Here is a 20,972-nt window from a genome sequence, read left to right as displayed (position 1 = left end):
GTTCCCGATCCTTTCCCCTGATTAGAGTCCCTATTTCTTCCTTTGTGTTCCGTTCCTGTCCTGTCGGTTCCTTGTTTAGAATTCACCGTGCTATGATTGTGTATCGCCCTGTCCTGTCGTGTTTTTGCCTTCATCAGATGCTGCGTGTGAGCAGGTGTCTCTGTCAGCTACGGCCTGCGCCTACCCGAAGCGACCTGCAGTCTGTGGCCGCTTCTCCTGTTATTCCCCTCTACAGACTAGAGGATTTCTGTTATTCCCTGTTTGGACATTTCCTGTTAAGGATTCAGGATTTGTCGTTTTCTGTTTGGACTTGAATAAACTCTGTTTCTGTTAAGTCGCTTTTGGGTCCTCTTTCACCTGCATGACAGCTACAGTAGCTAACATTAGGCTACAACGAAGAAATAGTTTATGATTGAATAATATTACTACACAGATCATACACGTAATGTTAGCTAGCGAGCCAGCAAGCTAACACTCACTAGCTAGCTAACAGTACGCTTTAACTTGCAATTAAAACAACTTTCTGACAAAATTAGAAACGTATCATATCTGAAAATATAGCTAGCCTCTTACCCGTGTACATTAATGAATTCCATTTTTTTGTAGCTACATCTTGTTAGGCCAGCGTTGTGTCAAATCAAATGTATTTATATAGCCCTTCGTACATCAGCTGATATCTCAAAGTGCTGTACAGAAACCCAGCCTAAAACCCCAAACAGCAAGCAATGCAGGTGTAGAAGCACGGTGGCTAGGAAAAACTCACTAGAAAGGCCAAAACCTAGGAAGAACCTAGAGAGGAACCAGGTTATGTGGGGTGGCCAGTCCTCTTCTGGCTGTGCCGGGTGGAGATTATAACAGAACATGGCCAAGATGTTCAAATGTTCATAAATGACCAGCATGATCGAATAATAATAAGGCAGAACAGTTGAAACTGGAGCAGCAGCACAGTCAGGTGGACTGGGGACAGCAAGGAGTCATCATGTCAGGTAGTTCTGGGGCACGGTCCTAGGGCTCAGGTCCTCCGAGAGAGAGAAAGAAAGAGAGAATTAGAGAGAGCATATGCGGTGTGGCCAGTCCTCTTCTGGCTGTGCCGGGTGGAGATTATAACAGAACATGGCCAAGATGTTCAAATGTTCATAAATGACCAGCATGATCGAATAATAATAAGGCAGAACAGTTTAAACTGGAGCAGCAGCATGGCCAGGTGGACTGGGGACAGCAAGGAGTCATCATGTCAGGTAGTCCTGGGGCATGGTCCTAGGGCTCAGGTCCTCCGAGAGAGAGAAAGAAAGGAGAGAATTAGAGAACGCACACTTAGATTCACACAGGACACCGAATAGGACAGGAGAATTACTCCAGATATAACAAACTGACCCTAGCCCCCCGACACAAACTACTGCAGCATAAATACTGGAGCCTGAGACAGGAGGGGTCAGGAGACAGGGCCAAACAGGAAGGATATAACCCCACCCACTTTGCCAAAGCACAGCCCCCACACCACTAGAGGGATATCTTCAACCACCAACCTACCATCCTGAGACAAGGCTGAGTATAGCCCACAAAGATCTCCGCCACGGCACAAGTTTATTTAGTGCTTTATCCGGGTAGCCGGAAAGTAGAGCATTGCAGTAGTCTAACCTAGAAGTGACAAAAGCATGGATTAATTTTTCTGCATCATTTTTGGACAGAAAGTTTCTGAATTTCGCAATATTACGTAGATGGAAAAAAGCTGTCCTCGAAATGGTCTTGATATGTTCTTCAAAAGAGAGATCAGGGTCCAGAGTAACGCCGAGGTCCTTCACAGTTTCATTTGAGACGACTGTACAACCATTAAGATTAATTGTCAGATTCAACAGATCTCTTTGTTTCTTGGGACCTAGAACAAGCATCTCTATTTTGTCCGAGTTTAATAGTAGAAAGTTTGCAGCCATCCACTTCCTTATGTCTGAAACACATGCTTCTAGCGAGGGCAATTTTGGGGCTTCACCATGTTTCATTGAAATGTACAGCTGTGTGTCATCCGCATAGCAGTGAAAGTTAACATTATGTTTTCGAATAACATCCCCAAGAGATAAAATATATAGTGAAAACAATAGTGGTCCTAAAACGGAACCTTGAGGAACACCGAAATTTACAGTTGATTTGTCAGAGGACAAACCATTCACAGAGACAAACTGATATCTTTCCGACAATCTAAACCAGGCCAGAACATGTCCGTGTAGACCAATTTGGGTTTCCAATCTCTCCAAAAGAATGTGGTGATCGATGGTATCAAAAGCAGCACTAAGGTCTAGGAGCACGAGGATAGATGCAGAGCCTCGGTCCGATGCCATTAAAATGTCATTTACCACCTTCACAAGTGCCGTCTCAGTGCTATGATGGGGTCTAAAACCGTTGGTAGAGCATGGCGCTTGTAACGCCAGGGTAGTGGGTTCGATCCCCGGGACCACCCATACGTAGAATGTATGCACACATGACTGTAAGTCGCTTTGGATAAAAGCGTCTGCTAAATGGCATATATTATTATTATATTATTATTTCGGATACATTGTTTGTCTTCAGGAAGGCAGTGAGTTGCTGCGCAACAGCCTTCTCTAAAATGTTTGAGAGGAATGGAAGATTCAATATTGGCCGATAGTTTTTTATATTTTCTGGGTCAAGGTTTGGCTTTTTCAAGAGAGGCTTTATTACTACCACTTTTAGTGTCAAGTCACTCCAGTTCACACAGACCATGGCAGGTGCAGAAAATAGCAAATCACTTTTTCCAAATAATCTGTCGATAGCGCCTGCTAAATTCAGGGCATCAATGTTGTTGAGAAAAGTAGCTAAACCTTTGTAGTTCTCGATGGCTAACGTTATATATTTAAAAAACTGCGCAGTATAAAGGACTATCAACACATACTGAGCAACTCACATTATAAACAGAAGCATACTACATGGCAGACCAATCCAAACTCATCTCCTGGCATATCCAGCCCATCCATTATTATTATTATTATAAGCCAATCATGGCTAGTGGGAAGGTTCCTGACTTTTTCCAAGGCTAAACCAACTAGGCTCGTCATTTAGCAATTGTATTTGTATTTACGGATGGAATACAAGTTTGTTATTAAGGAACTTGAAAGTTCACTTGTTCCAGAAGGCATTTCTGCCCCCAAAAAACATTTTGATAAAAAATGTTTACGTTCAAATGACTCTCCTGTGAAGTAGTGACGTGTGACATATGCCTAATTTCCTGAAACGAGTCACAAATGTCTTCTTCTTGTCTGTTGTTTGTTCACCAGTGGGAGTGTGCATGGTTCGTCATCTTGTGCAGCACCTTCTCCCTGCTCCTCTTCTGGGCTTACTTTTGGTTGGAGGCCCACAATGACTACAACCAATTCAACTGGTGAGTGGGGCAGTTTGTCCTTACCAGAGTGACTGTGAGCTGTTTGTACCATTGTTTCCGTCCTTCAGAAGCGCTCTCTCTTTTGAGCGGTTTTAAATTAGTAATTAAATGTGTGCATATTTCAATATCTCCTAGAAGGGCTTGTCTGTTTCATCCTCTTCTTGTCAAGGCACTGGTTCACCTTCCCCACCCGTTGTCTCATCCTCAGGTTACTATACAACCGTTCTGGGGAATGGAAGGACGGGACTGTCCCCATTCTGGCAACCACCGCAGTTGGCTTTAGTTACATTACATTTTTAATGGTGAGTGAGTTATCCATGTTTGGTTATATGCTTATACACACAGTAAAGCACATGTTGCTGCAGCAGCTTTCAGTATGATCTAACCTGATTGTGGCTCTGTTCGTTTCCAGATTTTAGCACTTTGTCATATTTCACTGGGACAGCAGCTGAACCTCTACTGGATCCACAAGGTAGGCTTCCAAATGAACCTACGGAAATAAATACCGTATTACTATTAGCCTTGCATAGGAATGTGTAGGACAAATCAAACTGTTATTATGTTTTTTAACTCAGGTTGGTGTGTTGGCTGCCTTGATCACCACTGTCAGTGGCGTGGTCTCCATCGATGACGTCTGGGGGGACGAATGGGACATCATCCTCATATCTCTACAGGTCTCTATTTGTCTCCATTTCTCTATGGGTCTTTTTTAGATGTTTGTGTGTAAACAAGGTTATAAAACTCCTGTCTTCCTGTGTTGTAATTCAGTCCACAGGGCCTTTCCTGCACATAGGAGCTCTGGCTGCCGTCACAGTGCTGGGCTGGCTAGTTGCTGAACAAGTGGTCCGTGCAGAGAGAACCAGTAAGTGTTGTGTTGGCTTAGGATTGGCTTTCACTGTAACTCTGACCAATAATACCAATATTGTACATATTACATTACATCACAATTAATATTATTGTAAACCATTATAACCATTAAGATGTTTGATAACGAACAATAACTGCAGCAGCATTCATAAATTTGTGAGACCTAATGTCCTCACTCTGTGGTCTTCCTCCTTCCCAGAGTTCCACATGATATTGCTGCTGGTTTACCTGAGTGTCCTGCTGGCCCTCTACATGGCTCCCCTTGCCATCTCCTCACCCTGCATCATGGACAAGAACAGCCTCAAATCTCGACCTGATGTCATTGGTCGACGGGGAGCGCCAATGGTAAGGCAATGGCTCTACTCTCTAGCCTCTTCATGTAGATCATTAATTATTAAATAGGTATAAGCGATAATGGCGGCTGGAGTTCACAATCACATTCAATTTGAGAGCTGTTCTGCTTCAGGGTAATGAATGTACTGAATGTCTTGGAGCCCCAATAAAGAGCCCCATTAGCGAACACTATTTACTTGCTGGACAATGAAACAGTTCATTGGATAGGTGGAGTTCACAATCAGGTTCAAACAGATCTGCTTTGTGACATGCACTGACTGTGCTGCCTTGACCTGGTAATGAGTGCAGGCTATATAGGGCCAGACAAACAGCATTTGTCCAGTCAGTGTATAACCTAGAATCTATTGACAAACCGATAATAAACCTTTTTTAGTTTAAGCTAAAGATATATTTTTGCATGGGCTGTGTTTCAATCCATCGAAACCACCTATGTCACCCTTCCACATCTGCGGTGGAAAGTGGCAGAGCTACAACGCTGTTTGTCAGACAAGGAGACATCCCGAAAACTGGTCTTAGCATGCAAACGGTTTGGCCTACAAACTAATACAAACCACTCTCACAAACACAATGTTCTCTATTTTGACCCCTCAAATGTGTCACGGGACTCGTCTAAAGGTAACCCATACAAATTAAAAGAAGTATGGACGTAGTTTTGTGAAAAGGGGCTAAACATGTGTAAAATAAAATACACAAATATTTCCTGACATATAGATATAGGACAGACACTTCAATACCTTATTTTTTGTCATTTATTTTTGGACTGTCTTTTTTGTGATTTAAGAATGTGTTATTCAATTTGTTTTATTAAATTATTAAAGGCCAAATTCTATATATATATTTTTTAGACCTAAAGTGGTCCTAAAATTGTAGATCAAATAGCTAAAGGATCCATTGTATGACCTTCTTAAAACAATTCCATATGTCGCCCCCCTCCCCCAACGGAGTAGCAGTAGGTTCATTGATCGAGAGCACATTTGTTAGGATTGTAGATATTTGGTTTGTTTTCTACTGTTGGTAGGGAACACAAACTGTCCTGTCCCGAAGCAGCTGGGTAAGTAATCATTGTTCCAGACCACTTGCTTTAAACAAATACACACTCACACTGTAGCCCAGACACACACTCTGCCTGTCTACCTGCCTTCAAATCACAAACACACACTCCACAAACACGAAAACACAAACACACACTTTCAGCCCGTCAGGGCTTGCCTCTATTGACTCCTGCTGTGGGTAATATGGTAGCTGTCTGTGGAAGGAGACAGGATACCAGTGCCTGAAAGCTGCTTCCCAAAGGACAAGACAGATTCATTATTCTGTCTTTCTATGAGCTTTATTCTACAAACTCAGACAAGGACCTCTTCCCTCAGGAGAAATCAAAGGATCAATATATTCAGAAGTGGATTAGTATGTCTAACATTGTACGGCTGTAGTAGGTTTGAGTTGTGGTGTAGATACCTGTCTTTTTCACAGAGAGCGAGGATTCATTTCATTGAAATGATGTCAGAGGTGTACTACTGTAAATGCCTCTCTGTTTAAGTAAACGTGCCTCTCTGACATCCACTTGCTAGAAAGATCAATGGCTTTTTTACAGGTCTCACCAACCACACCATTTGTACAACGTTTAAAAAGCTTATTATAAAAGAGAACTCCCGCACATACAATTACCTCTTTTGCTGACCTTTTACCTATTTATTAAAATAGTGAAATAATAATGCCACCCACCACTAGATCAAATGACCACCATCAGATTCTAACAACCCATAATAACCCATTATACCTCTCTAAGGCTGTCCCTCTGTCTGTGTCCTGTGCTGTAGCTGGCTCCAGAGAACACCCTGATGTCCTTCAACAAGGCTCTGCAGCAGGGGGTTAGCTCCTTGGAGGCCGACGTCACCGTCAGGTAACCAACCATACTCGACCAGCCAATAACCTTACCCCACCCCACCCTACCACCTCAATGTTTGGAGCAATGAGTTCTTTACAGTAGACTGGGAACTAATCAATAGCAACAATCTCAGGGTTTAAATGGTTATAGAGCAAATCTAAAGAGCCCCATTCTGTCGCTGCCTTTGATATAGTTAACATGTTTTAAGACCATTTTAATCTCACATCCATTCATTTTCAATGCATTATAGGCCTTTTATTACAGGCTCTTTTTTTCCCTTACATTGCCACATAAACATAATCTTTATTTATGAAAGCAGTGACATAATTGTGAATGACATATGTTGCTGGTTCAGTGATGTAAGTCTGCGGTCCCACCTCTCCCCTCCAGTCTGGACGGGGTGCCCTTCCTGATGCGAGACCGCACCTTGAAACGGACCACTGACATCGCCAAGGTCTTTCCAGACAGGCAGCACAAGGACGCCTCTCTCTTCAACTGGACAGAGATTCGCTCTCTCAATGCGGGGCAGTGGTTTTTGGAGGTCTCTCTCTCTCTCTCTCTCTCTCTCTCTCTCTCAGTATCAGTATCTATGACACTCTCTTTCTCCTTGTATTGCTTTTTTTCTTTGTCTCTCCCTTCTCTAGTCTAACTCTCCCTACACCGAGACAATTTTAGAATGTATCTTTTTTTGCATCACCTCATAAAATAAATACCCTCTCTGTCTCTCCAGAACGACCCCTTCTGGACTGTTGGGTCTCTGACAGGGAGGGACCGGAACCGGATACGGAACCTGACAGTGTGTAGCCTGGTAGAGATGTTGCGTCTGGCTGCCAGGGCCAACCGGTCAGCCCTGTTGTATCTCCGCAGACCTCCCCCAGAACACCCACACTACAAGACCTGGATCATGGACACCCTGTGGGCCGTCCAGAGGTCTGGGATATCACAGAAGAGAGTGAGAAGGACTCTGTTTATGGGTCTCACTGAATCCTTATTAGTAATATTGGTAGAAAAGTGTGAATCAAAAAGCAGGTCCAGTCTCTTACCCTGTGTCTTGTGCCCTATTGCTCTTTAGGTGACGTGGACCCCGGACACAGACAGGGGCCGTGTCAGGGGGCTGCAGCAGACCTCCTTGGAGAAGCTGTCTGTGGAGGAGCTCAGACACAGAGGCATCAGCAGCCTCACCCTGCGCTACTCACAGGCCAGCAACAAGGACATTCAGTAAGACATACCTACTGTTACTCTCAAACACTAACCCTAACCCTTCACATGCTGTGATCTTCCACAATCTTAACCGGACATGCCCCAAGAATCTTATCTGGTAGGTCCACAAATGTTATCTAAATCCCTAACCTCACCCTGTATTACTCACAGGCCAGCATTTCCAATAACTATTTGTCTTTGTAGGGACTTCTTGGCAAACAACATGAGTGTGACGGTGTACCCGGTGAATGAGCCGTGGCTTTACTCAGTGCTGTGGTGCAGCGGGGTGTCTTCTGTCTCCTCTGACACCCCTCAGGTCCTCCGCAAGGTGCCTTACCCCATCTGGCTTATGGTAAGCAGCTCTGCCTTTTCTTTATTTTTACTGTTTTCTACATTGATGAAGGGGGAAAAAATATTTGATCAATTTTAGAATATAGCTGTAATGTATTAACATTTTACATTTACATTTACATTTACATTTAAGTCATTTAGCAGACGCTCTTATCCAGAGCGACTTACAAATTGGTGCATTCACCTTATGACATCCAGTGGGACAGTCACTTAACAATAGTGCATCTAAAACTTAGGGGGGGGGTGGGGTGAGAGGGATTACTTAACCTATCCTAGGTATTCCTTAAAGAGGTGGGGTTTCAGGTGTCTCCGGAAGGTGGTGATTGACTCCGCTGTCCTGGCGTCGTGAGGGAGTTTGTTCCACCATTGGGGGGGCCAGGGCAGCGAACAGTTTTGACTGGGCTGAGCGGGAGCTGTACTTCCTCAGTGGTAGGGAGGCGAGCAGGCCAGAGGTAGATGAACGCAGTGCCCTTGTTTGGGTGTAGGGCCTGATCAGAGCCTGCAGGTACTGAGGTGCCGTTCCCCTCACAGCTCCGTAGGCAAGCACCATGGTCTTGTAGCGGATGCGAGCTTCAACTGGAAGCCAGTGGAGAGAACGGAGGAGCGGGGTGACGTGAGAGAACTTGGGAAGGTTGAACACCAGACGGGCTGCGGCGTTCTGGATGAGTTGAAGGGGTTTAATGGCACAGGCAGGGAGCCCAGCCAACAGCGAGTTGCAGTAATCCAGACGGGAGATGACAAGTGCCTGGATTAGGACCTGCGCCGCTTCCTGTGTGAGGCAGGGTCGTACTCTGCGGATGTTGTAGAGCATGAACCTACAGGAACGGGCCACCGCCTTGATGTTAGTTGAGAACGACAGGGTGTTGTCCAGGATCACGCCAAGGTTCTTGGCGCTCTGGGAGGAGGACACAATGGAGTTGTCGACCGTGATGGCGAGATCATGGAACGGGCAGTCCTTCCCCGGGAGGAAGAGCAGCTCCGTCTTGCCGAGGTTCAGCTTGAGGTGGTGATCCGTCATCCACACTGATATGTCTGCCAGACATGCAGAGATGCGATTCGCCACCTGGTCATCAGAAGGGGGAAAGGAGAAGATTAATTGTGTGTCGTCTGCATAGCAATGATAAGAGAGACCATGTGAGGTTATGACAGAGCCAAGTGACTTGGTGTATAGCGAGAATAGAAGAGGGCCAAGAACAGAGCCCTGGGGGACACCAGTGGTGAGAGCGCGTGGTGAGGAGACAGATTCTCGCCACGCCACCTGGTAGGAGCGACCTGTCAGGTAGGACGCAATCCAAGCGTGGGCCGCGCCGGAGATGCCCAACTCGGAGAGGGTGGAGAGGAGGATCTGATGGTTCACAGTATCGAAGGCAGCCGATAGATCTAGAAGGATGAGAGCAGAGGAGAGAGAGTTAGCTTTAGCAGTGCGGAGCGCCTCCGTGATACAGAGGAGAGCAGTCTCAGTTGAATGACTAGTCTTGAAACCTTTTCTACATTGCATTTTCTACATTGCAAAATAATAGTGAAGACATCAAAACTATGAAATAACATATATGGAATCATGTAGTAACCAAAAAAGTGCTAAACAAATCTAAATATATTTGATATTTGAGATTCTTCAAATTAGCCACCCTTCGCCTTGATTCTTTTGGCTATAACCTGATTTCGTATGTGTTATTTCATAGTTTTGATGTCTTCGCTATTATTTTTGCAATGTAGAAAATGTTGTTACATTAGTTATATTCTAAAATTGGTTAAATCTTTTTTTCCCCCTCCTCAATCGACACACTACCCCATAATTACAAAGAGAAAACAGGTTTTTAGACATTTTTGCAAATGTATTAAAAATTAAAAAACCTTATTTACATAACTTTTCAAACCCTTTGCTTTGAGACTCAAAATTGTGCTCAGGTGCAACATGTTTCCATTGATCATCCTCAAGATGTTTCTGCAACTTGATTGGAGTCCACCTGTGGTAAATTCAATTGTTTGGACATGATTTGTAAAGGCACACACCTGTCTATATAAGGTCCCACGGTTGACAGTGCATGTCAGAGCAAAAATCAAGCCATGAGGTCGAAGGAATTGTCCGTAGAGCTCCGAGACAGGATTGTGTCAAGGCACAGATCTGGAGAAGTGTACCAAAAAAAATCCCCAAGAACACCTTGGCCTCCATCATTCTTAAATGGAAGAAGTTTGGAACCATCAATAAACTTCGTAGAGCTAACTGCCTGACCAAACTGAGCAATCGGGAGAGAACAGCCTTGGTCAGGGAGGTGACCAAGAACCCGATGGTCACTCTGACAGAGCTCCAGAGTTCCTCTGTGGAGATGGGAGAACCTTCCAGAAGGACAACCATCTCTGCAGCACTCCACCAATCAGGCCTTTGGTAAAGGGGCCACTCCTCAGTAAAAGGCACATGATATCCCACTTGGAGTTTACCAAGAGGCACCTAACCGACTATCAGGCCAAGATAAACAAGGTTCTCTGGCCTGAATGCCAAGCATCACGTCTGGAGGAAACCTGGCATCATCCCTACGGTGAAGCATGGTGGTGGCAGAATCAAGCTGTGGGGACTAGGAGACTAGTCAGGATCGAGGAAAAGATGAACAGAGCAAAGTACAAAGAGATCCTTGATGAAAACCTGCTCCAAGGCGCTCAGGAACTCAGCGCTCCAACAGGACAACGACCCAAAGCACACAGCCAAGACAATGCAGGAGTGGCTTTGGGACAAGTCTCTGAATGTCCTTGAGTGGCCCAGCCAGAGCCTGGATTTGAACCCATTTATTTGTCTCTGGAGAGACCTGAAAATAGCTGTGCAACAACGCTCTCCATCCAAACTGACAGAGCTTGAGCGGATCTGCACAGAAGAATTTGCGAAACGCCCCAAATACAGGTGTGCCAACCATGTAGAATCAAATCAAGTTTGATTTGTCACATGTGCCAAATACAACAGGTGTAGACATTACAGTGAAATGCATACTTACAAGCCCTTAACCAACAATGAAGTTTTAAGAAAATACCACAAAAAAACTAAGAGATAAGAATAACAAATAATTAAAGAGCAGCAGTAAATAACAATAGCAGAGCTATATATAAGGGGTACCGTTACAGAGTCAATGTGCCAGGGCACATGTGTGGAGGTAATTGAGGTAATATGTACATGTACAGTGCCTTGCGAAAGTATTCGGCCCCCTTGAACTTTGTGACCTTTTGCCACATTTCAGGCTTCAAACATAAAGATATAAAACTGTATTTTTTTGTGAAGAATCAACAACAAGTGGGACACAATCATGAAGTGGAACGACATTTATTGGATATTTAAAACTTTTTTAACAAATCAAAAACTGAAAAATTGGGCGTGCAAAATTATTCAGCCCCTTTACTTTCAGTGCAGCAAACTCTCTCCAGAAGTTCAGTGAGGATCTATGAATGATCCAATGTTGACCTAAATGACTAATGATGATAAATACAATCCACCTGTGTGTAATCAAGTCTCCGTATAAATGCACCTGCACTGTGATAGACTCAGAGGTCCGTTAAAAGCGCAGAGAGCATCATGAAGAACAAGGAACACACCAGGCAGATCCGAGATACTGTTGTGAAGAAGTGTAAAGCCGGATTTGGATACAAAAAGATTTCCCAAGCTTTAAACATCCCAAGGGGCACTGTGCAAGCGATAATATTGAAATGGAAGGAGTATCAGACCACTGCAAATCTACCAGGACCTGGCCGTCCCTCTAGACTTTCAGCTCATACAAGGAGAAGACTGATCAGAGATGCAGCCAAGAGGCCCATGATCACTCTGGATGAACTGCAGAGATCTACAGCTGAGGTGGGAGACTCTGTCCATAGGACAACAATCAGTCGTATATTGCACAAATCTGGCCTTTATGGAAGAGTGGCAAGAAGAAAGCCATTTCTTAAAGATATCCATAAAAAGTGTTGTTTAAAGTTTGCCACAAGCCACCTGGGAGACACACCAAACATGTGGAAGAAGGTGCTCTGGTCAGATGAAACCAAAATTGAACTTTTTGGCAACAATGCAAAACGTTATGTTTGGCGTAAAAGCAACACAGCTCATCACCCTGAACACACCATCCCCACTGTCAAACATGGTGGTGGCAGCATCATGGTTTGGGCCTACTTTTCTTCAGCAGGGACAGGGAAGATGGTTAAAATTGATGGGAAGATGGATGGTGCTAAATACAGGACCATTCTGGAAGAAAACCTGATGGAGTCTGCAAAAGACCTGAGACTGGGACGGAGATTTGTCTTCCAACAAGACAATGATCCAAAACATAAAGCAAAATCTACAATGGAATGGTTAAAAAAGAAAAATATCCAGGTGTTAGAATGGCCAAGTCAAAGTCCAGACCTGAATCCAATCGAGAATCTGTGGAAAGAACTGAAAACTGCTGTTCACAAATGCTCTCCATCCAACCTCACTGAGCTCGAGCTGTTTTGCAAGGAGGAATGGGAAAAAATTTCAGTCTCTCGATGTGCAAAACTGATAGAGACATACCCCAAGCGACTTACAGCTGTAATCGCAGCAAAAGGTGGCGCTACAAAGTATTAACTTAAGGGGGCTGAATAATTTTGCACGCCCAATTTTTCAGTTTATTATTTGTTAAAAGAGTTTGAAATATCCAATAAATGTCGTTCCACTTCATGATTGTGTCCCACTTGTTGTTGATTCTTCACAAAAATATACAGTTTTATATCTTTATGTTTGAAGCCTGAAATGTGGCAAAAGGTCGCAAAGTTCAAGGGGGCCGAATTCTTTCGCAAGGCACTGTAGGTTATTAAAGTGACTTTGCATAGATAATAACAGAGAGTAGCAGCAGTGTGGAAGAGGGTGGGGGGGGGCAATGCAAATAGTCCGGGTAGCCATTTGATTAGCTGTTCAGGAGTCTTATGGCTGTTAAGAAAGAAAAGCATTTTGGACCTAGACTTGGCGCTCCGGTACCACTTGCCATGCGGTAGCATATTGAACAGTCTATGACTAGGGTGGCTGGAGTCTTTGGCAATTTTTAGGCCCTTCCTCTGACACCGCCTGGTGAAGAGGTCCTGGATGGTAGGAAGCTTGGCCCCAGTGATGTACTGGGCCGTACGCCCTACCCTCTGCCATACCAGGCGGTGATGCAACCAGTCTAAATGCATAACATTTTGAGGTTCTGAGGACCCATTTCAGGCTCCTTAGGGGAAAAGGCATTGTCGTGCCCTCTTCACAACTGTCTTGGTGTGTTTGGACCATGATAGTTTATTGGTGATGTGTACACTAAGGAACTTGAAGCTCTCAACCTGCACCACTACAGCCCTGTTGATGAGAACGGGTGTGTTTTCTGTCCTCCTTTTCCTGTAATCCACAATCATGTCCTTTGTCTTGATCACATTGAGGGAGAGGTTGTTATCAAGGCACCACACTGCAAGGTCTCTGACCTCCTCCCTATAGCCTGTCTCATCGTTTTCGGTGATCAGGCCTACCACTGTTGCATTGTTGGCAAACTTAATGATGTTGATGGAGTTGCTTGACCATCCAGTCATGGTTGAACATGGAGTACAGCAGGGGACTGAGCACGCACCCCTGAGGGGCCCCCATGTTGAGGATCAGCATGGCAAATGTGTTGTTACCTTCCCATACCACCTGGGGGCGGCCCGTCAGGAGGTCCAGGAACTAGTTGCAGAAGGAGATGTTTAGTCCCAGTGTCCTTAGCTTAGTGATGAGCTTTGTGGGCACTATGGTGTTGAACGCTGAGCTGTGGTCAATGAATAGCATTCTCACATAGGTGTTCCTTTTGTCCAAGTGTGAATGGGCAGTCTAGCGTGCAATACAGATTGAATCATCTGTGGATCTGTTGGGACAGTATGCAAAATGGAGTGGGTCTAGGGTCTCTGGGATAATGGTGTTGATGTGTGCCATGACCAGCCTTTCATGGCACTTTATGGCTACAGACGTGAGTGCTATGGCTCAGTAGTAATTTAGGCAGGTTACGTTGGTGTTCTTGGGCACAGGGACTATGGTGGTTTGTTTGAAACATGTTGGTATTACAGAATTGGTCAGGGACTGGTTGAAAATATGAGTGAGGACACTTGCCAGTAGGTCAGTGCATGCTCAGAGTACACATCCTGGTAATCCATTTGGCCCTGCGGCCTTGTGAAAGTTTACCATTTTAAAGATCTTACTCACATCGGCTATTGGGTGCGTGATCAAACAGTCGTCCGGAACAGCTGATGCTCTCATGCATGCTTCAGTGTTGCTTGCCTCGAAGCAAGCATAGCAATTATTTAGCTTGTCTGGTAGACTCGCTTCACTGGGCAGCTTGCGACTGTACTTCCCTAATAGTTTGCAAGCCCTGCAACACCCGACGAGTGTTGGAGCCGGTGTTGTACTATTCAAACATAGTCCTGTATTCACGCTTTGCCTGTTTGATGGTTCGTCGGAGGGCATAGGGGGATTTCTTATAAGCGTCCCAATTAGTCCCGCTCCTTGAAAGAGGTGGCTCTACCCTTAAGCTCAGTGCAGATGTTGCCTGTAATCCATGGATTCTGGTTGGGGTATGTACATATGGTCACTGTGGGGATGACGTCATCGATGCACTTATTGATGAATCCAGTGACTGATGTGGTGTACTCCTCAATGCCATCGGAAGAATAAGAATCCAATAACATATTCCAGTATGTACTTGCAAAACTTGTAGCTTAGCATTTAACCAGCAGCATACCACCCCGCATACCACTGCTGGCTTGCTTCTGAAGCTAAGCAGGGTTTGTCCTGGTCAGTCCCTGGATAGGAGACCAGGTGCTGCTGGAAGTGGTGTTGGAGGGCCAGTAGGAGGCACTCTTTCATCTAGTCTAAAAAATATTCCAATACCCCAGGGCACTGACCTGTGTAGGGTGCTGTCTTTCGGATGGGATGTTAAACAGGTGTCCTGACTCTCTGAGGTCATTAAAGATCCCATGGCACTTGTTGTGAGAGTAGGGGTGTTAACCCTGTTGTCCTGGATAAATTCCCAATCTTGCCTTCAAACCTTTACAGTCACCTAATAATCCCCAGTTTACAATTGGTTCATTCATCCCCCTCCTCTCCCCTGTAACTATTCCCCAGGTTGTTGCTGTAGATGAGAATGTGTTCTCAGTCAACTTACCTGGTAAAATAACAGATAAATAAATAAAAATCAGTGTCATCTGACCACTTCCTTATTGTGCGAGTCACTGGTACTCCCTGCTTTAGGTTTTGCTTGTAAGCAGGAATCAGGAGTATATAGTTATGGTCAGATTTGTTAAATGGAGGGTGAGAGTGAGCTTTGTACGCATCTCTGTGTGTGGAGTAAAGGTGGCCTCAAGTTTTATTCCTCTGGTTGCACATGTAACATGTTGGTAGAAATTAGGTAAAACGGATTTAAGTTTCCCTGCTTTAATTAAAGTCCCTGGCCACTAGGAGTGCCACCTCTGGATGAGTATTTTCTTGTTTGCTTTTGGCCTTATTCAGCTCGTTGAGTGCATTCTTAGTGCCAGCATCAGCTTGTGCTGGTAAATAGACAGCTATGAAAATTATAGATGAAAACTCTCCTGGTAAATAGTGTGGTCTACAGCTTTTCATGAGATACTCTACCTCAGGTGAGCAAAACCTTGAGACTTCCTTAATATTAGATTTTGTGCACCAGCTGTTTTTTACAAATAGACACAGACCACCACCCCTTGTCTTAACGGAGGCAGCTGTTCTATCTTGTTGATGGACCGAAAACCCAGCCAGCTGTAAGTTATTCATAACGTCATTCAGCCACGACTCAGTGAAACATAAGATATTACCTTTTTATGTCCCATTGGTAGGATAGTCTTGATCGGAGCTCATCCATTTTGTTGATGATGATGGTTGCACATTGGCTAATAGGACTGATGGTAGTACTCACTTGCGATCGGATCCTTACAAAGAACCATGACCTACGTCCCCAATGTCTCTGTCTCTTATTCATGCCAATGACGGGGGTTTGGGCCTTGTCGGGTGTCTGAAATAAATCCTTTGCGTTCGACTTGTTAAAGAAAAAATCTTAGTCCAGTACGAGGTGAGTAATCGTTGTCCTGATATCCAGATGCTCTTTTCGTTGATAAGAGAAGGTGGAAGAAACATTATGTACAAAATAATTACAAAGAACATGCAAAAACACACACAATTGGTTAGGAGCCCGTAAAACGGCAGCCATCTCCTCCGGTGCCTTCATTCAAGGGGAGGGTCATGTGAAAATGTTTTTTACGTTGGGGAGGGGAGTGCATTTTTTTCATGCACCCTGTGTTGGACCAGCCCCTCCCCCCCAGTAAATTTAGATCTGTCCCTTATTAATGAGCAGTTTGCCTAATTGGGTAATGGAAACACTTCAACCACTTCATTTTTATTCAATACTGTTGGTTTTTGGTATGACATCATTACATCCAGCTGTTTTTATCAACACATGATAGTTACATGGAAACACAGCCAAGCAGGCAATTGTTGTATCTATTTTCTATGCAAACTTTCTACATGTAAAAAATAAATCACTGGACATGTTAATGGAAACATAGGTAGTGAGTGCAGCCTAATGAATCGTATTGGTTAAAGAGAACCGTTCATTTGGCTCTCTAATTTGCATAGGCTACTGGTAGGCCTAGGCTTTTTGCCGATTGTCTGCAGATTATTTATTGAATAATTTGATGAATATGGTGAATCACCACTGCAGGAACAATAGGTATTGGAGAGCCTCATTCTAGTCCAAATATGATCATTCAGGCCCTCACGGAATACAGGCATTAAAACAGAATTGAACAATTTTCAAATATGTATTGACCTTAGTAGTGAATCAACTAAATGTATTGAAAACATATTAGTTTGCCCAAGTTTATCATAAGACATGAACAGAATGCATCAGTGATTTTGAATTTCCTGCAACGTTCTAAAGAAGCAACAAGTTAGAAATGATCCTATGCTTACCTGGAAGAATTATATCATGATTATATGCATCATGTTTAAAATTCATTTGATTTTTCCCAGACTTCAAAATATGGTTTAAGCATTGTTGTGGATTTAGAGCATCCAATTTTGTGGTTTTTCTAATAAAAAATAAAAACAGAAACCTGGAAAAACAAAACCTTGAATTTATTTTTCAATATAATTGTGAGCTATTTAATGAATTTTTCTGTTTTAATAAAATACATAATTTTCAGACAAACATTGTGGCAATTAATATCTTGCAGTAAAACTGTAAATAAAACTAATCTCAAGAGATATTGGATATTGGACTAGTAACCGAAAGGTTGCAAGTTCAAATCCCAGAGCTGACAACGTACAAAATCTGTCGTTCTGCCCCTGAACAGGCAGTTAACCCACTGTTCCTAGGCCGTCATTGAAAATAAGAATTTGTTCTTAACTGACTTGCCTAGTAAAATAAAAAATAAAATAATATTACAACAATTTTTTCTAATCTGGGAGGTAAACTCAAAAAAGTATGGAATTCAGGCATTAGAATTTACCAGTCGCCACCAAAATAGAGCTCCTTCTGCAAAAAAAAAATGTATGAGAGTCACTGAGACGTACTGTATGTTTGTGTGGTTTTGCTTCCATCTAGTGGTGGAGGATGTTGGTTCTCATTGGCTGTCTTGTTGTTCCAGAGCCCAGATAAATACTGCTTGGTCTGGATCACCTCCGATCTAGTCTCCATCGCCATAGTTATAGGAATATTCATCTTTCAAAAGTAGGTACCCATTGTTTTATTGAGATTCTATTATCAAACTTGATTTCCTTCTCATTTTGCTATGAGCAGTTGTATATTTGCAGCATACTTTACACTGCATTAATACTATATGTCTGCTTCACTGTAAAAGTTGAACTGTTGTGTAGTTGTAGAGGTCTGAGTCTACTTTGATCTCTGTGATGAGGTTTGTGCTACATAGCCTTCTGCTTCTCAACTGACTCTTCTGCTCTTTCCCTTTCACTGCCCTGCCTTTCTGCTCTCTCGCGTTCTCTTTGTTGACTCTCATTCTTCTCCTCATCACTGTCTTTCCATTTCTCTCCTTCTCACTATCTCTCACTTGTTCCTTCCTCCTTCCTCTCTCTTTGCCTTGTTTGTCCTTTGTTCGGCCTGATCTGCATGCTACGTTTCTCTGCTGCACTCTGGCGTCTGTCAGCTATCATGTGATCAGGTAACTGAGGTGACTTCACTGGCTCATGTTGCTTCCTTTTCTGTCTTATCTGTCTTCTATCCTTGAGTTTCTCGTGTGGCTCTAATGTTCATGAACTCAGTGAACACTATAGGTTTCATTTGTCTTAATGTATTCATCAATTATCAATGTTTTATCAATTCTAACAAGTAGAGGCTGCTGAAGGACATCTCTTAATAATGGCTGGAATCTAGTCAACGGAACTGTATCAAACACGTCAAAAACATGGTTTCCATGTGGTTGATACCACTCCGTTGACTCCATTTCAGCCATTATTATGAGCTGCCCACCCCTCAGCAGCCTCCACTGATTCTAACGGTGTGTCTGACGGTGCTGTGCGTCTCTGTGCTGCACCAGGTGGAGGATGAGTGGCATGCAGAACTACAATCCAGAGCAGATCATGCTGAGTGCTGTGGCGCGCAGGCCCAGCCGGGATGTCAACATCATGAAGGAGAAGCTCATATTCTCAGGTACCAAAACACAGGAAAAGGGAAAAAAATGTGTGTTGCCAGCACCATGGTCGAACTAACCCACTTGACCTAATCAAGAATGGAAAAGAGTGTGGGTCAAAGTTTAATTCTTCTTTTCTCTGCTTTTTTAGAGGTAAGTAATGGAGTTACCAGTACAGATGAACATCTATATCCAGAGAATGGCTATGACATTGGGCAGTACAAGTGAGCTGTGTCTCTACCTGGAGAATGGCCAGGACAATGGTCCATTCAGATGAACTGTCTCTATACCATGAGAATGGCTATGCCAATGTGCAGGAAGGATGAGTTGTCTCTGTACTTGTCTGCGCTGGTTGTGACAGCTACACTTATGACGGCATAACATGGTAACCTCAACAGGCAGAATCACAATGGCTGCTACTGGAAACATGGATGTTTCTACCAACATGTCAGAAGTTTGAACTTTAAAAAGTTCTGAATGTTCAATATTTTGAAGACTGTTGACCTTCTTGCTGGAGTGACTTTTTTAGAAGTTGTTCTGATGGATCATGGGATGTTTTTCTTCGATAATTTGTTTATATAGCAGAGGAAAAGCGACCTGCTCTGGACATTGAGTTGAGTTTTTCTGTTATTTTATTTTCCCTCAGAGGATTTTCATGGTTTGGAGTTCTGAATACTATGATATAAGACTGAATTCACTAACATGTGTGTCCTCTCCTATCGATGTGTGAATGACATTTTGCATTATGGGAGTGAACTGTTCTTGCATTGTTAAATCAAATCAAATTTTACTTGTCACATACATATGGTTAGCAGATGTTACTGCGAGTGTAGCGAAATACTTATGCTTCTAGATCCGACAGACAGTGCAGCAGTATCTAACAGGTAATACAGTTGAAGTCGGAAGTTTACATACACCTTAGCCAAATACATTTAAACTCAGTTTTTCAAAATTCCTGACATTTAATCCTAAGAAAACTTCCCTGTTTTAGGTCAGTTAGGATCACCACTTTATTTTAAGAATAGTAGAGAAATTTATTTATTTCAGCTTTTATTTATTTAATCACAGTCCCAGTGGGTCAAAAGTTTTGGGTAGCCTTCCACAAGCTTACCACAATAAGTTGGTTGAATTTTGGACCATTCCTCCTGACAGAGCTGGTGTAACTGAGTCAGGTTTGTAGGCCTCCTTGCTCGCACACGCTTTTTCAGTTTTGCCCACAAATGTTCTATAGGATTGAGGTCAGGGCTTTGTGATGGCCACTCCAATACCTTGACTTTAAGCCATTTTGCCACAACTTTGTAAGTATGCTTGGGGTCATTGTCTATTTGGAAGACCCATTTGTTACCAAGCTTTAACTTCCTGAATGATGTCTTGAGATGTTGCGTCAATATATCCACATAATGTTTCTTCCTTATGATGCCATGCATTTTGTGGAGTGCACCAGTCCCTCCTGCAGCAAAGCTCACCCACAACGTGATGCTGCCACCCTTGGTCATTATGGCCAAACAGTTCTATTTTTGTTTCATCAGACCAGAGGACATTTCTCCAAAAAGTATGATCTTTGTCCCCATGCGCAGTTACAAACCGTAATCTGGCATTTTTATGGCGGTTTTGGAGCAGTGGCTTCTTCCTTGCTGAGTGGCCTTTCAGGTTATGTCGATATAGGACTCGTTTTACTGTGGATATAGATACTTTTTTACCTGTTTCCTCCAGCATCTTCACAATGTGTTTCACTGTTGTTCTGTGATTGATTTGCACTTTTCGCACCAAAGTACGTTCATTTCTAGGAGACAGAACGTGTCTCCTTCCTGAGCGGTATGACGGCTGCGTGGTCCCATGGTGTATATACTTGCATACTATTGTTTGTACAGATGAACGTGGTACCTTCAGGCGTTTGGAAATTGCTCCCAAGGATGAACCAGACTTGTGGAGGTCTGCAATTTTTTTCTGAGGTCTTGGCTGATTTCTTTTGATTTTCCCCAAATGTCAAGCAAAGAGGCACTGAGTTTGAAGGTATGCCTTGAAATACATCCACAGGTACACCTCCAATTGACTCAATAGAATGTATGCACACATGACTGTAAGTCGCTTTGGATAAAAGCGTCTGCTAAATGGCATATATTAATTAGCCTATCAGAAGCTTCTAAAGACGTGACATTTTCTGGAATTTTCCAAGCTGTTTAAAGGCACAATCAACTAAGTGTCTGTAAACTTCTGACCCACTGGAATTTTGATACTGTGAATTATAAGTGAAATAATCTGTCTGTAAACAATTGTTGGCAAAAATGA

The 20,972-nt window shown here is 43.3% G+C and overlaps 1 protein-coding gene across 2 annotated transcripts in view; it reads left to right on the top strand.

Moving 5' to 3' along the window:
- Positions 1–19,579, top strand: part of LOC124000134 (glycerophosphodiester phosphodiesterase domain-containing protein 5-like) — a 71,301-nt gene extending 51,722 nt beyond the window's left edge. The window contains exons 4-18 of one of the 2 annotated variants that reach the window (XM_046306300.1): positions 3,285–3,388; positions 3,597–3,690; positions 3,801–3,860; positions 3,964–4,062; positions 4,157–4,250; positions 4,455–4,600; positions 6,427–6,509; positions 6,885–7,035; positions 7,225–7,446; positions 7,567–7,712; positions 7,899–8,046; positions 17,685–17,767; positions 18,201–18,215; positions 18,591–18,703; positions 18,835–19,579. In XM_046306300.1, coding sequence (XP_046162256.1) covers positions 3,285–3,388; positions 3,597–3,690; positions 3,801–3,860; positions 3,964–4,062; positions 4,157–4,250; positions 4,455–4,600; positions 6,427–6,509; positions 6,885–7,035; positions 7,225–7,446; positions 7,567–7,712; positions 7,899–8,046; positions 17,685–17,767; positions 18,201–18,215; positions 18,591–18,703; positions 18,835–18,911 — 1,635 coding nt within the window. In that variant the 3' untranslated portion in view covers positions 18,912–19,579. The remainder of the gene's footprint in view (positions 1–3,284; positions 3,389–3,596; positions 3,691–3,800; positions 3,861–3,963; positions 4,063–4,156; positions 4,251–4,454; positions 4,601–6,426; positions 6,510–6,884; positions 7,036–7,224; positions 7,447–7,566; positions 7,713–7,898; positions 8,047–17,684; positions 17,768–18,200; positions 18,216–18,590; positions 18,704–18,834) is intronic. The other variant, XM_046306301.1, reaches the window with a different exon arrangement.
- The last annotated feature ends 1,393 nt before the right edge of the window (positions 19,580–20,972 follow it).

This window comes from Oncorhynchus gorbuscha, linkage group LG16 (assembly GCF_021184085.1).
Source record: "Oncorhynchus gorbuscha isolate QuinsamMale2020 ecotype Even-year linkage group LG16, OgorEven_v1.0, whole genome shotgun sequence".
NCBI classification, from domain to species: domain Eukaryota; kingdom Metazoa; phylum Chordata; class Actinopteri; order Salmoniformes; family Salmonidae; genus Oncorhynchus; species Oncorhynchus gorbuscha.
This window is presented reverse-complemented; position numbering and strand designations above follow the sequence as displayed.